Here is an 18602-nt window from a genome sequence, read left to right on the forward strand (position 1 = left end):
TCGTAACTTCCGGTTGATTGGGAATCTTCTAAGCGGTATAGGTGTTTGATCAGGGATTGAGTCTACTAGTTTGTGCAAAGTTTTAATTAATTTACGTGCATTTTAATTTGCTGCTGAAGATGGAATCTGAAGAAATGAATTCTGTAGGCGAAGCAGGTAAGAAAGTCAAATATGTACTTTAACGTTTATGTCAAAATTTAAAGAAGTTCACCGCATCTACACTAGTCCAGCCGGTTGCGAGTTAACTTACTAACTTTATTTGAGGTTTGTCAGTGCTGATGCCCGTAATTTATGAGATTATATTATGTTCGGAAAACTGTGAATGTCAACTAGGACGTAAGAGTTACATTAGCGTTACTTTTACTGTTTAATTTTATTCAATTTTGCTTTTACATGTCTCGACGTATGACATCGGAGAATTACTTAAAATTATTCGAATGCGTGCAGATTAAGAATATCCGGGAGTCCATTTCTGGTTTCAAGTCATTGTTTTTATATTACTATGACTTATTTATTTTATTTTATTTTGACACACATATTGACTATGACTAATATGGTAAGGGGAGTTTTCGAGCTTAGCACATGAATTCATCTATAAAGTTGTTCCTTGGAGAATCACTTCAGGAGGGCTTACCGTTATGTATATAGTGTGCGGACATAAGCCATACAAACTGTAGGGCCATAGACACAAAACTAACGTGTGCTAACAGAGGGAAGGCAGAGCGAAGTGGACCCACGGGGGAGTGCGTTCAAAGGGAGCACCGCGTCAGCGATGGTGGGTATGTGCGTAACCTAGGATGGCATTACTCGAGCAGACGGCTCTATCAAATTTTCACACATTTATTGCATTTTTCCCATTTCTAATTGCAGGGATGCACTAAATGAGGAGCTAATGTATAAACCACGAACCAACTTGTGTTAGGTGGCCATTAAAAGCACAAATTCTATCTAACCGAGTCAGAGCTGGAATGCAGCGGGGGGCCCGAGTGGAGCAAGGGGGTGCGTCCGTGGGGAGCAGGCGCGTCAGCGACGGGGGGCATACGATAAACTAGGATAGTGGAAAAATACGTAAGATATCCGCAATAATTTTCACTTTCAAAGACACTTAAATAATCGTAATGACTCTTACTTTCGAAATGGCTTCACTAGTTTCCCGGGTACAAATGGCCCGCTGCGAGGAGAAATTCGTCTGTTTTGAATTTTTACTTCTTTTCCACACTTCGCATAATTGATTTTACGTTTCAACATACCATGATGCTGCAAAAAACTTTATAATATCACGCTCTTTATCACACAATTCTTTTTAATAAAATCGTATGTTTGCATTATATCCATCGCAAATGTCCATTGCTAACACGAACTGAATATTCCCGCCGTTTATTTCCACCTTTTTCGCATTCTTGTATTCTTCCGCCTTCCGCTTCAGTAAAGAGTTACACTTAGAATAGAATACGTCCACTCCCATTCAAAATGCATTTCAATATGATATCTAATGACAAAAATTATTTATATTCACACTCTACTTCTTTTACAACAAGTGTCTGACATCGTATTTTACCTATAAATTTTGTTTTTGGTAGAGCCGTCTGCTCGAGTGAACCCGTTGTATTTTTAACAGTGTGCTTAAAAACAATTTGAAGCAAATAATCTGGAAATGCGTAGACTGCTACGTGATGAGAACATCATGGGAATCGAGTGACATCGCTTTAGGCTGGTTTCTTTTAAATCCAGATGTAAAGTAATTTATTTTTTTATTTTTTACGTACGGATACTTATTTATAAGGGAAAAAGTATTGGGCCAAATTCAGCACGGAAGATCTTAAGATCATCATAATGGCATGGTTATGACCGTCAGCCCAATATTACACACATACAATATTTGATGCCAATACCTCATACAGTTAACAAAGCAAAGGAACGTTTCCATTTCTTTTTTCCACATCCAGTATAAAGTAAAGTGCATACTACTTGCATGTTTATTATTGTCTTCACAGTATAAATGCATCTTTAGATGCGTTGATAAATCTAGGTGTTCTATCCTAGTATATCTGCTAATAAACATTCATTTTGTTTAGGTTAGTTTAACGTCTCACAATTATACTACAAGGCTAACAATGATAACGATGATGATAACGAACGAAATAATGGAAAAAAGTGGGAGGAAATGGGAGAATTCCTTAGAAAACCCAAGTACACGGTATCTGTCCAAAATCCAACTTCCAGGGTTCCCAGCTGTCTTGTTTTCCTATATTTTGGAAATTTGTGTATATTTGTCCTATATTTTAGTCTTGCCCTGTATTTCCTATATTTTTCTGTGATTGAATTATTAAAAATACAAGCCAAGAGCAGTTCCAGTGATGATTTAAATTGCTACATATTAGTAATATGCTAAATGTGTCTAACCATTTTTTTTTCTGAGGGATTGGCAAATTATATTCATTATTTTTTTATTTGCTTTTTCCTTTCCTCCCCTGTCCACTCTTTTTCTTTTGTTTCCTGTGTGCTTTATTCTTCCCAAGTGAAGCTTAGCTGAGGAACCTTGCCATGCTCCAGTTTCTTATAACCCAAACTGTGTTAGGATTTTCTTTCAGCAGTGTATGTGCAGCAGTATTGGCTAGGCATTAAGGTATGTTGGTATTCACCAGCCTTCCAATACTGCTGTACATAATATGCAGGGTTCTCACGCGTCCTTGGAAACCTGGAAATAAAAGTGTGTCGTAGAAACGCCTTGGAAAAGTCACAGAAAGCAGAAAAATTTTGAAAATCCTGGTTGCTTTAGAATTGTCTCTCTGTGGTCAGCACTGACAGAATATTTCTTTAATTTCCTTCCTAAGCAAAATCAAATTTCATTACAGTCAGAATGCTACAAGAGAATCCGCCAGAACTTGAGATTTCCTGTTACCTTTGCATACTTACATTTTCTTATGAGTGTAGACACTTTGTTTGATAAATTCCTTGTGATTATGCAAAAACAGGAATCACTTATCTACATTTCGCATGGTGAATTCAAAGAATAATGACAAGAGTTGTAGTATTTGATCTGTATAATGAAAAAGCGTCTGATCTTGTAAATATAAAGGTGAAAAAAGAAAAAAATCTACTGCCAGATAACAGAATTGATGTTGGTGATGAAGACGCACGGTTGCCAGATTTTGCACCCTGCTGTTAGACATGCAAAGGAAGGGCAAGATAAGATATTGTCATCTTAGAAACGATTAGCGTCCCTTGTGATTTAGGTGTTGACCAGTCAGGAAATTGACAAAGCCGTAGACGAGTAGCGAATTTATATGAGTGATCAGAGCATACGCTATGACTTTTTTGTTGATTGTAGTGTTGACTGTATTGGAACAAATTAATGCTGCTCGAAAATAACACAAGGAAACGAAGGTGTCCAACAATTACTAAACTTGTGAAAGCAGTGTTAACCAGGGTTGGCTGGTTTAAACCATGGTTAAAAAAAAAAAAAAAAAAAAAAAAAAAAAAAAAAAAAAAAAAAAGTTTGTAAAAGTGTAAGTGTTTGTAAAATTTTGATGAACACACATTTGTGGGTTATCACGTTTCATTCCCGTATATTATTCGTATTATATTCAGACCTAAATTCCCCATTCATTACTCAAAAAGATTATACTACAAAAGCAACTTTTTTTTATAAGTTTATAAATGTTTATTTTGTGATTTTTTTGTAGTTATTATTGTTATGTAATTGCAATCGAAGAAAAATTCTAAATATTGTTTCGTTTCAATGTTTACTATTGATAAAATACATCGAAAATGCCGTACTTTGTGTGTGTGTGTGTGTGTGTGGGAGGGGGTCATACAGACCCCACGAGAGGCATTTAGTGAAATAAGTATCTTTGGTATCTATTTATGTATAAATGAGTCTGAGCCAAAGTGGACTCAAATAATTCGTATCTTTATTCACTTTTCTTATTGATATGCAGATTAAGTCGGTGTATTTCTTTAATTTGGACCAATAAAAGTCGTTGTTAACTAACTTGAACTAAATTAGTTCTTCTGTACTCCGTAGTACTTTGAAATTGTCCATATGTAATTCTGTATAATGGTTTCACTTGTGCAACTGTTTATCTTTTTGTCCTTCTGAAATGACTCTTGACAGGTATATTAAGAAGCATGTAAAGATCAGTACAACGTTTTTTTTTTAATTTTTATTTATTTATTTATTTTATTATTATTTTTTTTTTTATCAGGATTACTTCGTGAGTGAGTCGGCAGACGTATCGCATTTGTGGCCAATTAATCCTGGTTCCGAGTTCAAATGGAGGACAATTTCTCTCGGATGTAACTCGAGAAGCGGTTTTTATTCCGCTTTAAGCTTATGTATCCCTTCCAGCATAAACCGGTTGTTGCATAATATCATCAAGGCGAAACAAACTTATTTCTGCCCATATATGATATGCATATATAGAGCAAATTATTTAAACCATAAAAACCTGGTTTAAACCAAAAAAACCGTTTTTTTTTATTTTTTAAATAAAAACCATGGTTTTTGCCAACCCTGGTGTTAACACTTGCACACGGGTAGGCATGTGATTTCTCGACAAATAAGGATACAATGCCATCCAAGAGACAAGGACTGAATAAAGAGACCATCAATAGGCTATGAATGATTAAAAACAGTGGGTAAAAATGTAAATGAAGTTAATACCACTAAAGAAATGTTAATGTACTACGAAGGAGCGCATAAGAAATATCGTAAAGATATGGACAGAGATTAGAACAGCAAGAAAGTGAACATAAGATCACAGCAGAAAAGACAAAAGTGAGTGCCAAAAAAAGAAGTGTATGAAACACGTTCATGGAGTTGAAAAATTAATTTCAGAGCGGAAACATTCGGCTTCAAAACACAATAAAGCATCGGCTCATGGATGACGTGTCAGCTGCACAAGCCCTGATTCAGGCTGGAACCAAAAGGCTTAAAAATGCCATAACAATGGTGTCGCAAAAGTAACGCGTGTACTAGTTCATTATTGTACCTTTAAAATGTAAAAGTATAAATGTATAATAGTGGTGGATCGAAGGAAAGGGATAGGCAACTCGGACCAAAAGAATTTTTCTCTTAGTCAGTAAATCAAGTCGTTTATTTCAATCGGTTTCTTTCTTTCTTTTTCTTTTTTCAAAACAAAAAGCAAACTGTCCTATATTTTTTTCAATGTCCTGCTGGGAGACCTGAACTTATCGTTATGTTGTAGTCAGCTCTTAGTGAGAGACTCATCTCGTGTACTTTATAAGTGACTGGATTTGGCGAAGACGGGAGCGGCCTCTTCCAGTTCCCTAACGTGTTGAGGAAAACCGTAAGAGTGTGAACTGGAGAGCTATGTCTTAAGTTTATGTATCTTCTCTGATGGTTTGGAGCACGAAATTCCACTTGTGTATCACTCACAATAAACACACATTACATCAAACAAAACTATCTAGATGTGAAACAAATCACAACTTTCTAGATGTGATTTTAGTGTCGAATGTGCTATTAAACACAGAGAATACAAAATCTGTGAAAGCTTCCGAAACATATCGTTCTGTATCTTGCAATACGTCGTATGTTAAAATTCGAGTATTTTTAGCTAACATCAGTATTGTATCTGATGGCACTTGTTTCATCACCTGGCAAAGTCTCGTAAATATCCGGCTAATAATAGCACAGTTATAAAAAAGAATTGTATATCTCATTCTATTTCAAAACTGTAAAATACAAAACAGTTTTTTCGCTCTCCTATAAAGTTGTGATTTTCAACATATGGCCTATTGCAAGATACAGAACGATATGCTACCACACACAGGACTTCTCTTCAATTGCATCATGAACATTATTTGCAACTAGCCGCGAGAAATCTACATGTAATGACGATCATCGGACGTTGAAAATCTAATTGCGTGGTGGAGCATACAAGTGGTGATGTAATAGATACAGGTGATAATATCTTTTGAGTTTTGTATGCTCCTTCAAAATTTAAGGTGAAAATATTTGGATTAAGAAGAAACACTTTCAGAAACTTGGAGGCAACTGGAAGAACTGTGTTCAAACACAAAACACTGTTTCTTTGGAACAAAGAGGATTGCTTCAGATGAAGGCTTTAGCATTGTTTTCTACTTTTCTTGTGGGCAGCAACCTATATGTGCGATGTCACACATCACTACAAACTCATACATTGCATGCGTTTATGATTGTCACTTTATTATTATTATTATAAGCATATGGAGAAAGGCGATGTGAAAGTTAAATTCTCACATCCATATGACACTGCTCGATCGTTTCATAAAATTGGCAGAAAGAAGATATCTGCCATGTTCCTGTATGTAACATCATCGCTCCTGTCACTAAACCTATCACCAAAGGATCTATGATAATGTACTACTTCAGTGACAAGGAAATTGATTTTGTGTATAGTCAACATTTAGCAATGAACATTTTTAAAAATGTATCAAAGATGTTCAACTATGTATTGTATATTGAGGTACATCGTTTCCAGTCCACTTTTTAAACGTATATATATATATATATATATATATATATATATATATACTGGGTGCACCATTTATAATGTCCCACCTTTATAACAGAGGAACTAAGAGAGTGAGCGAAGCGAAACTTTGTACAAAGCAACTACAGGAAGGGGAACATCTATCCATGTATTGGGTAACATCACTAGGTGAACAGTGTTGCCAACCCAATATAAAGTTATGATTTTTTAAATAGAATGACTTAAATTTAGTATCATAATTCGAATCAGCAATGAAAACAAAGACGAAAGAGATGACACTCGCAGATCAGTGTTGCATACTTTTTGAGAAATATTGTAAAACATATGTCAAATTTAAACTCCTTTAACACACACAAGGAATGAAGTAGTAACTATTTGTGCACATTAAATGAAATACTGGGAAGAACTCTTTAAAATGACTTCAAGTTTAGAAGGATCAGTTAAACAGTGTTGCCACAACAGAAGAGAGAAAAATTGAGTTTGGAAATAGTGCAATAACTTGGAAAAGGTCCCTAGTACAGTATAGGTTTAAATGCATAGAGGAAATCAGTATGTCATAAGGAGCATTGTCACGTTTATTTGAGATCGATAAGTCAAGTACTTACCAAGATACTCGGTACTCTGTAAAAGCTGAGAATTTTGTGCTGTACAAGATGGTAACGCTGTTTCAAAATTCCCCTTTTTCCCTCAGCGTTGGAGAAATCGTGAAGAAATGATTAAAATGAAATAAAACATTAATCAATGGACACACAATGAAATGAAAACCATTTGAGTCCTTGAAGGGACTAATTAAACGTAATGTGAATATAAATTGTTCTTGAGTTAATAATACCAATTCAAATTTTAACAGGATGGTAGAAATACATTTACGAGACCTACCTAATAGCTATTTCGTGCAGTGAATATACTTATTCTCGTGCAACTTTAGGGGAGTAATATCGAAACAATTCAATATTATCTGTAAGTATTACCGACTTGTTATTATTTCTTTTTTAAACACGAATGAATGAAATAAGTAAGAGTGTTCCAATTGAAGCAATACAAAGGATGATTTGCGAGCACAATTTCTTTGGCTGTATTGTAGCTGTTGGGTGTAGCCAAGTGGTGTAATCAAGATAATTATTCACTTTCTTCGTTTGCACGTCTAAGAGGATCATTCGGAAGCATTGTTCAAGAAATTGTTCATACAAGAAATGCAAGAAGTCATTATAACTGCTATGCCGATGATCACTAACAAAATGATAAATATTGCTTTGCGTTGACGTAACCCATATCGGAATAGTTCCCCAAGTCTTTGGCATTATCCATCAGGTCACGAAACAAATTTCTTTGTGTGGTATACTTTGTACGGATGAACTCTCACTTAGGAACTTAAAATTTTAAAGTCATTGGCCCTAACTGAGTATTTTTTTTTTATTTATTATTATTTTCTACCATATTATAAATCGCTACAAAGGTTAGCTGTATGAGTTGTAGCCTATATGCACCAATGAAATAGGCTTTTTTTCTGGAAATACCTAATTATATGACCATAAAATTCGTGTATTTTTTAAATTTCTACTTTGCCGCCAACTTTTCCAACTGCACGTTATCTTTTGTATTTGTCAGCTTATTTATTGATGTTTAGTTACAAATCATCGAATAAGTTTCAAACGCGCTACTGCCTTTCATGTGAAGCTCGACATAATGTTTTAAGTACATTTTTAGGAAGATTTCTCGTGCAGCTTTACGTTTGCCGTGTAACTCGAAATAATTGTTCAAAAATTACAATTCTTTACAAATTCCTTCTTATTGTTTACTAAATGATTTGCGCTGGCCGACATGGAAACATGTCAAATGGAATAGTTAAATTTCAAGGGGACCATCATAATCAATTGTTGAAAAATTAAAACTCTTCTAGGATTTGCGTGTAAATACGGCGTCCGGATGTATGCATAAAAACTGCAATGCAAAAAACAAGAAACAACCTGTGCTAATAGGCCACTAAAAAGCACGAATGCTATCTAACCGAGTCACGGCAGGGCGAAACTGAAGGGCATCTCTAGAGAGGGGGTGAGTCCGAAGGGAGCAGGTGCGTCAGCGAAGGTTGCTATATGCAAAAATAAGGATAGTGAAATGAGTGGATTTTGGTAATGATATGAGTTTCAATAATACTTGTCACGGTTTCATACTTGTAGCGTTCCACTTGTAAACATAAAATACAACTTATGTACACTGTGCACAAATACAGCACCGGTGGAAAATAGTTTCTAATACAATCATCATTTATATGCACTCACTTATTTTATCCCTTGTAAAGTACTCGTAAGAATTTTACACTATACTCCGCGCCACCCGAATTGGCGTGTGGCATCAACCAATAAACTCACAGTGCACTGTTACTAAACCTTCAGGGAGGAATCAAATCGTTCATAATTAATTTTGTTCGTATTTGTGGACAATTATGAATGAATAGGTTCCTCCCTGAAGGTATAGTAACAGCGCACTGCGATCTTGTTGGCTGATGCCACACGACAATTCGAGGGACGCGAACTATAGTAATCTACACTTGTAAACATAAAATACAGGTGTATTACTTTGTATATAACTCTATCGCTTGCAGAAAATTGTTCTTTATGTCTTTTCATGCAAAATACGGACTTTTACCTGTAAATCTTTCAAAATTTGTTGCGCCAAAAGTAAAAAAGCACCATATTTACTATAAATTCAAAAATAAATAAATTGACCAAAATGCAAGTACTAGCAAGTAGTAAGACTGACGTAATGTACTATGCACTGGCTCACGCACAACAATGCGTGATATGTTTGTAATATAGTGCTGATGGGATTCACTAAAATTTTACTAGGTGTTTTTTTCTTTCTTTTTGTCCTTGAACATAAAATATGAGTTAGGATACGTAGGTTGGTTTTGGTTAGCTTAGTTTAGTATACATTTAGTAAACTCCTTCTACGATACTGCAGCAAACGTAAAAATTTGTGAATTTTGCATTAATATCACAAAAATCATTGGTTCAAGTTTTCTCTTACATACCCAATTACTGAATGTCTTAAAATGTTTTATACGGCATCATTCTGCAGTGAATTGTGTTAACGAAATTTAAAATATGGCTTTTTTTCGATTATCGGTATGCAATAATAATAATAATTATTATTGCATCGTTTCTGCGTTCGTTTGCGATTCGCAAATTTTGCGAACATTATTACGAAATTAGACTCATATACTGTTATTTAGCGTGGCACATAGACTGTTATTTGTTATGGTACCAATAGCTTCTAATGTTTGCAATTAGTATTTAGATGTACCGCTACGTACAACATTATGTCCTAGCAACTGTTTGGAAAATTTTTTGCAATATATTGTACGACAGTCACTTCGAAAGTTCTGCACACTGAAAGATGTTATGCAAGCTAATCATTTATTGTACAAAATATCTTTACAGGCGTTCAATACAATCTTCATACTTGTTTATGACAACTTCCCAACATTTGGCAAATTCTGTATTCTGGATAGGGCACCTTCATTGTTGAGGTGTCTGAACACTCGGGTCACCTCACTGAAAGCTTCATCAATCGAATCAAAACGTTTTCCACAGAGTGGTTCTTTTAATTTGGGAAACAATTCAAAGTCTGGTGGGCTCAAATCAGGACTATATTGGGAAGGAAAGTATTTCCCATCCATACTTGTTAAGTGTCACTCTTACTTGTAGAGCAGTATGCGGCCTTGCATTATCGTTCAGAATACACCAACTGCAAGAATGTCGGGAATATGCAATGCAAGAATATGCTATTTTCTTACATATTTTCGTCGACCCTCTCTCAAAATGTCATTCACAATAATCTCAGGAGTGTAGTCTGTTGCAGTTGATGGTCTTTTACATCTTGAGGTGTCCGCAATGATTACACGACCTTCACGGAAACGAGCTGAGCACCGAAATACAGTGCTATGATCCACTACACTATTTCGACAAACCTCCCGCAAAACATTGTAAATTTCAGTTGAATTCTTTCCACATAGAGTTTCGATGTTGATATAGGAACGCTCATCATCATGTGTAACCCAACCTTAGTCAGGTTCACCACTGAGTTTCTCACAACACAGATAAGCAAACCAGAAAACACAGAAACAATCATCAAAGCCCAAACTCTGACCCACAACAAACCTAAAAGTGACTCAAACGGTCGTGCATAGGCTGTGTGCAAGACTTTTGAAATGACCCTCGTACTTATACCTGGACCCTCTCATTACTTAACGGTTTGCGTCAACACAAAGCGAAAATAAGCATTTCGGTATTACTTTCACGTGGTGACGTGTTTGTTTTCTACGGACACAGTTCCACGTTTGCTTATCCTGAACTCCAAAATATGTTACATCATAATGACCACGTAGCACAGGATGGTGCTTGTCTCTCTCCCTTATCTTCCTTTACGCGCATATACACTGTCGCTGAAATGCCTCTTCCATACGGACAAAAGCCCATGTGAGTTTGCAACTTCGTTCCGTTCAAATAGGTGAAATGATAGTTTCTAGTGACCACCATGCATGGGTTTGTACGTATTTTTTCGAGAATAATTGCTTTTCAGACATATCATTTTGCAGTAAATCATAATTCTGTATTCAATTATTGTAAACCATTGTACAAAAAACAAAAGATTTTGATTGAATTATAATAGGAAAATGCTGTGATTAAGCCTTCTTAAAGTTAAACTGCGAGGGCACGGTTGCTCAGTGGTACAGCACTTACCTCTGGTGCGTGGGGTCCCTGATACGATTTCCGATCCAGTAAGTTTACGGTGGATAACATCATGTCCTTGGGGTTGTCGGGTCTCTCGCTTTCTCTCACATTCTCATCCCATTAATTCTTCTATCATCAGTCACTTGCCTTAATCATTGTCTCCCTTAGCCTAAATGGCATAAACGTGGGACGTTATACAGAAAGTTACGCTGCGCTAAGTAATACGATGTCGTATATAATTTGCAGAAGAACTATGTAATATTCTTTACACAGTATGTTTACACTATTTTGTTTACAAGCATACCCACGTTTGCTAACGCGCCTGGTCCCTATAGACACCTTGATTTTCCACTACTTTGGCCCAGCCCTGACTTGGTTAACTACTACCTTGTTTTTTGTGGCCATCCAGCATAGATTTGATTTTTTTTTTACACTCTATTCGTTTACTCGTCAACTCACTACGGATCCAACCGTTCATGGACCCACGAGGTTCTCCGTTTCCGATCAGATACATTTCCTGTTTTTAATGGACATCTAACAGGGGTTGTTTGGTGTTTGTTCCATTATAGCTTTTATAACATATTTCTTCGTGCTCTACTTTTACTCGTAATGTTTGGGTCCTCATAAGGGAATCGGCACCTATGAATCCATAAATGCAACTCACTTCTTAAAAGCAATTTATACATTATTTGTAGTTAATCTCGTTGGTGAATGAAATACAAAATAAGTTGTGTATGGTCCCCTAAATTGGCCAGTACGTATAAATATTGGATGATCTGAAAAATTTTGCTACCATTTAACAGAACTTAGCCTATGCATTTTCAATTCAAATTTTACAACTACTAATATCTACGTTTTATTGTCTTTTCCAACTTATATTCAGGAGAAAGAAATTAAATTAAAGAAATATATGTTTATGATGATCAAGAAACAATTATTTGTAACATACATTACAAAATTCATGAAACAGAAAAAATATTCTGTTTCCTTATTTTAAATATTTTGCTTTAATTCAGCATGTCACAGAATATAACTTGTGTCACAGATTAGTACTTTAATATTTCACCAAGGCAGAGGGAAAAAAGGGAATTTTGAAACAGCGTTACCATCTTGTACAGCACAAAATTCTCAGCTTTTACAGAGTACCGAATATCTTGGTAAGTACTTGACTTATCGATCTCAAATAAACGTGACAATGCTCCTTATGACATACTGATTTCCTCTATGCATTTAAACCTATACTGTACTAGGGACCTTTTCCAAGTTATTGCACTATTTCCAAACTCAATTTTTCTCTCTTCTGTTGTGGCAACACTGTTTAACTGATCCTTCTAAACTTGAAGTCATTTTAAAGAGTTCTTCCCAGTATTTCATTTAATGTGCACAAATAGTTACTACTTCATTCCTTGTGTGTGTTAAAGGCGTTTAAATTTGACATATGTTTTACAATATTTCTCAAAAAGTATGCAACACTGATCTGCGAGTGTCATCTCTTTCGTCTTTGTTTTCATTGCTGATTCGAATTATGATACTAAATTTAGGTCATTCTATTTAAAAAATCATAACTTTATATTGGGTTGGCAACACTGTTCACCTAGTGATGTTACCCAATACATGGATAGATGTCCCCCTTCCTGTAGTTGCTTTGTACAAAGTTTCGCTTCTCTCACTCTCTTAGTTCCTCTGTTATAAAGGTGGGACATTATAAATGGTGCACCCGGTATATATATATAATATTGCGTATGGATGTATATAACATTTAGTTTTTAAGTTATATTTCGACAGTAAAAGGAAATCTCATACTCTTGAATTCTCAACGGGAATCCTATTATAGATTTGTTGTCTTAACTTATGAAGTTTGGAACCAAACAATAACTGTATACTGACGATTTCTATAACATCTCAGCGTTCTGAGTGCACTTACATGTAAACATGTATCATAATTTAACCTTCTCTTTGATTATCTACAACCAGCAAACCTAACTTTTTTTTCTTGCGTAGCATTTAAATTTTTTATTTGATTTTTCTTCTTTCAAAACTTTTATCACTTTTGGCACACCGTAAGCCTCTTTATTTATTTATTTATTCCTTTTACCCTTATTGCAAAAGATAATATTCTTTTTCAGCCTTTTCCTTGTTTTATTCTTGAATCTGTCTTGGTTCTTTGAATTAATTTTAATCTTTTTTGTGCAGAAGAATAAAATCTGCACAAGATACTTTACTGAGGGAAAGTATATAATTTAGTATTTCAAGAAGTACTTTCTGCCTCTTCCGAGAAGTATAGGTGTTCTTTGTAGTGATAACATGTCGTAAAACTTTAGCCTGCTATGTGTACTGATAAGTGTATAAAATTTGGACTGCTATGTGTAGTGATAAAGTGCTGTAGAGAATGTATTTACCAAATATGCATGGAATACATGTCAAGCTTCGTTTATATATATACAGTAAAACAAGATAGTAACAAACAGGTATGTTACTATATTCTTTAAACATTATCTGTGACTTTATATTTTAATTGTATTGAGTTATCCTCATTATTACAAGTTACATTTTAGTGCCTATTTTACTGCCTAGTTTTTAAATTTTAAGTGCCTATTTGCCTGCTTATTTTCCAGGTTTTTAATGCCTAAATATCCGGTCTCTAATTATTATATATTATGATGTTTCCTTTTACTTATGGTCGTAAGTACTTTATTGTAATGGTTGGGTTTAGATTTTGTAGAATAATGGCATGTGGCTTTCCAGCCTCTATTTGATAGATTTGCAGCAGCGAAGTTAAATTCGCTAGCAATTAATTACTTGGAGTACGCGACTTCAGTTGAGTAAGAACTCTCTTTCTCACAGGCAGTTTATTTCTTCCGTTCGTGAAGAATTGTGAGATGTGATGGTCAGTGTAGAAATAAATGTTATACAGCATCTGTTACTAACTTCCTTTCTCATAATTTTTATTTCCCGTTTACAATAATAAAACATACAACCACTTTTTCGTGTATACGGAAAGAATATTTGTTCTTATGTATTATTTCGATATTCTCTGAGGTCTTCCAAGTAACCCTTCTTTTGCTGCTACATCTTTTCTTGAATATTCATCCTCGAGAGGAACATTCTTAAAACTCCAAAATTAAGAATTTGACAAAACATTAAGCACACTTTTTGTGCTGTTTGGACAACCTTTCACTTTTGAGTTTCTGTCCTTGAAAAACGAATTGTAAGCATTATTTACGAAAGTGTAACTAATAACGGTAAAAAGCAATGCATGAATGTTCAAACACATTTGTTTTACCAACGTTACTGCACAGTTTCAGTCTTAGTTACATTAAAACCTCTTTTCCCACTTATTCACATCTGCATGTTGGAATAACTGAAAAGAACTACTTCTTTATGAAAATGCTTGTTACCATCTTCCGTTTTTTTTTTTTTTTTTTTTAAATAATTTTAATATTCTTTTCCAGTCTGAACCCATATATCAAATTAGTCAGAGATTTAGTAATTGTCAATGTTCGTAATATTAAGTTTCTTCTACTTCTTATTTTTGTAGTTGCGTTGTAATATTTCTATGTTGTTTAGTGACGTCGCGTAGTGCCTTTGTTCAATGCATTAAAACAGTTTTAACATGCAAGATACTTTGTATGTTCCAAGGTAGCAACAATTATATTTCATCTCATTGCCTATATATATATATATATATATATATGGGTGATTCCACGAAAAAGGGAAATTTTCTGTCACGGGCATTTCTTCAAACTACTACTAAAAAGAATCATCTCATTTTTATTTTGTTTGGTAGTAACCGTCACAAAGTAGGTATGCCATGTATAACAGTTTGCAAATATAACACGAAACATACGTAAAAAATTAATTATTACCCAATTTCTCAACACCGTGGGCTGTCACAGACTACAGTTGACTGATTTTACTCAATAAATTACAACTGAAGTCGCAAATCAAACATCATTTAATGGTAATTAAATGGAAGAGAACATTTCAATGTTTCGGTTTTGTGGAAAGTAAACCTTTATAACGATTATTTTCGAAAGCTTGACTATGCGTCGCTTCTGTCACATCTATTTGGTCTCAACTCCATGGCATGAAAAAAAAAAAAAATTGTCATTGCTCTCAACAGATAGCATGGTCGTCCACATTGACGACACCCACAAGAAGACAAGGCAGATATGTTTAACTGAAGAACAGAAAAAGTTGTGTGCATGTGTTAAAAGCTATAGGAAAAATATTTTTGTGTGTGGAAAGCAGGTGCGTATATTAATTGATACTCAACACCATGGTATTTATTACTGAATGTATTTGTATGGTATATACCTTCTTTCCCTTGAGGAACCTGCGCCTTAAGGTAGGAAATTCGTACACAATTACTCACATGTACTGGTTAAAATGTGGGCCGGTAAAGATAAATTATATTCTATTTTCTCAACTCCATGTCCATCTGAAAACTAAGGAATCCACGGTGTTGAGACAAGTTCACGTAGTTGATAATCCTATAGTGTTTGTTATGCTCATGCTCTTCCAAATATTAGTTCTTTCAATATATTGATAGAAATAAAGCTCGTTCATGGTCTAGTGACTAGTATGCTCGCCTTTCGTGCGTGGTTCCGGGTTTGTTTCCCGGTGGAAGCTCAAAAATTAATGGTGTTTACTTCGCACAGTAAGGCAATTGAAAAACTCATTTGAGTAGAGATGTTCTGAAACCTGATCGCGCAGACCATCGCAATGGTCGTAGGAGCCGACACGCTGACCACGTGTCATTCACACTCAAAGGCCGGCTGGTGGGTCCTAGCCCATTTAAGGAGTGTTTCGCGGAAGTTCAGATTTGGTGCTGTAAGGTAACCGGAGGTAAAACTTCAGTCAAGTCAAGATGGATGGTATCTATTTTTAACTTATTGACGTCTCAATCTTATGATCAGCTAATTGTTTTCTTTTCAGGGATTGTCGAAGAGTCTGAGAGCAATGTAATGTACGGACAGTCAATTTTATGACGCGGATCGGGAGGAATTTCTCCTGGCCTACTAAACCTGACGTTTAAAAAGCGTTGGCAGTTGTCATTCTGTGTAGACTAGAACAGCCCCTCCCTGTTTCCTCAAGACATTTCCTTCATTGGAGTGGAAAATGAGGGCTACTTAACAAAGAACATCGAATTATCCAAAGAAAACAGAAATGATGAGTGCCTTACACTGTCATTTAGTGTGCATTATACAGGGCGTTTCAAAACAATACCGACAACGTTTGGGAGGTAATTCCTAACACCAACTGCACGGTAATTCCTAACACCAACGGTATTGCACTTTCGACGTGTTGACTTGATCACACAGAGAAGACAGACGGTTTACATAAGCTCAGAAAACAAATGAAGTAGACAATAGACAGGTTTAATGACTACTTCATCTGTTTCGTAAGCTTATGTGAAAAGTTTGTCCTCTCCATATGATAGTCAACATATTGAAAGCGCAATAATTTTTCAATATTCGATAAGTGTATGTGTATTTCTTTTTTTCTTATTTACGTCACATATTCATGTATATATATATATACTCAATTTTGGAACCTTCATTAGATATATTTTCATATGTTTGCAGTATTTTCTGGAGTATTTTTGTATAACAAATTACGTGTCATCTAGTTTGTTAGAATTTTATTCAACATAAGGAGAATAATTCTAACTTACAAAAACTATTGGAAAATTATTTAAATTTTTATGTAAATTATAAGCTTAATCACTTATAAACCAAAACTTATCACCCAAATGTATCATGTTTCTCAACTCCACAGCACCTTTTCAACTCCGTGTTAACTAATCTCAACTCCGTGACCTATGGTCTCAACTCCGTGGGTGCTGAAAAGTTTATTATTTTTTATTTACTACACCAATAACGATTCAGCTCTGCTGAACACCTAATTAACATGGACTTAGTAGTAGTAAGTGCATGTGATATTTTTATCGAAATAGGCGACCATCAACGGAACAAAAATTTTCCAAGTGAAAATTTCCCTTTTTCGTGGAATCACCCATATATATATATATATACATATATATATATATATATATATATATATATATATATATAATATCAATTCAGAACATATCAAGTAAGTACCTTTCTTTTTTAAAAATACATGTTTTCTCCTTCTAATTACATTTTTAACGCCTTTATTTAGCACACATGATTTTGTTAGCATTCAGATCTTAAGGTGTTAAATATGAATTAATACTCTCAAAACAAGATTCATATATCTGACTTTTATTCAAATCAAGGCAGTATTTTTAAAGTGCTGTTGATTGTTGATGGCTAGGATATGACGAAATAAATTATTGGAAATCGCATTTCGTGGCAATGAAGAACAGAAGTGTAGGTCGTCTTGGCTACAAGATTTCATAAAAGATTATATACTATTGTATAAATGACAGATAATTGTGCAGAGAAATCTTATTATCTTCTCTTTTTTTCCTATCTTTCTTCATTTTTTAAAAAGTGATCAAGTATTTCCTGGAATTGAAATGAAAGTGCAATAGCAAATAAAACTAAATATGCAATCATTTACACTGTTTGACCATTGCTAGGAAACATACACGCTTAACTTGCGGGAAAATTATCCGAATATATCAAGTGATTACATATGATCATAGATATTCTTGCTTTATTGTCAAAAGGTGGCTGGCATCCTGTGCTATACAAAGAAACGGGATGACAATAATAATAATAATAATAATAATAATAATAATAATAATAATAATAATAATTTTATAGTGTCACAATCAGCTGCGAGCAAAGATACTGCACTGTATAGTGTATCGTAGTATAAACATATACGGTATTATTATAAATGGAAAAGAAAAAATAAAAGAGATAGAGAGATGTAACTAACAACATATAATGGAAAATGAAGTCAGGTAAAGGGGAATAAGTTTCTTGTCGCCCTATTACAATATTCTAAGTTTTTAGACTCAATATGTTTAAAAACAAACAGGCAAATAAAGAATAAGCTAAAAGAAATCATTTTTAAAATTACATCAATTGGAATTTTGTTAGTCAATACACTAAAACAATCAGTCAAATGAAGAAATAAGTCAATCTTCTTAAAATTTCACATTTCAGTGTAGCGGGACCAAAATTGTACTACTTCTTATACTGTGGTTTGGAATTTTGACCAATGTTGCATAAACCGTATTCACTTTAATATATATATATTTTTAAGTACCTTAGGTGCAGGAAACCATATCAAAAACTTTCTTTTCTATTTGTAAGTTCCTCTGAACCCTAATAGTTATTGCAGTGCTCGTAAGTATTAGAATAATGGTTCATTTTCATTTTAAAATGTCCTTCTAGCTTCTTGTGTAATAAGATTTATATGGACAAAA

The 18602-nt window shown here is 34.5% G+C and overlaps 1 protein-coding gene across 2 annotated transcripts in view; it reads left to right on the forward strand.

The window, feature by feature from the left end:
• Adar (Adenosine deaminase acting on RNA) overlaps positions 1–18602 on the forward strand; it is a 402559-nt gene continuing 383957 nt past the window's right edge. The window contains exon 1 of one of the 2 annotated variants that reach the window (XM_081736085.1): positions 1–156. In XM_081736085.1, the coding sequence (XP_081592211.1) occupies positions 120–156 (37 nt within the window). In that variant the 5' untranslated portion in view covers positions 1–119. The remainder of the gene's footprint in view (positions 157–18602) is intronic. The other variant, XM_081736087.1, reaches the window with a different exon arrangement.

This window comes from Thermobia domestica, chromosome 13 (assembly GCF_964235325.1).
Source record: "Thermobia domestica chromosome 13, izTheDome1.hap1.1, whole genome shotgun sequence".
In the NCBI taxonomy this organism is placed as follows: domain Eukaryota; kingdom Metazoa; phylum Arthropoda; class Insecta; order Zygentoma; family Lepismatidae; genus Thermobia; species Thermobia domestica.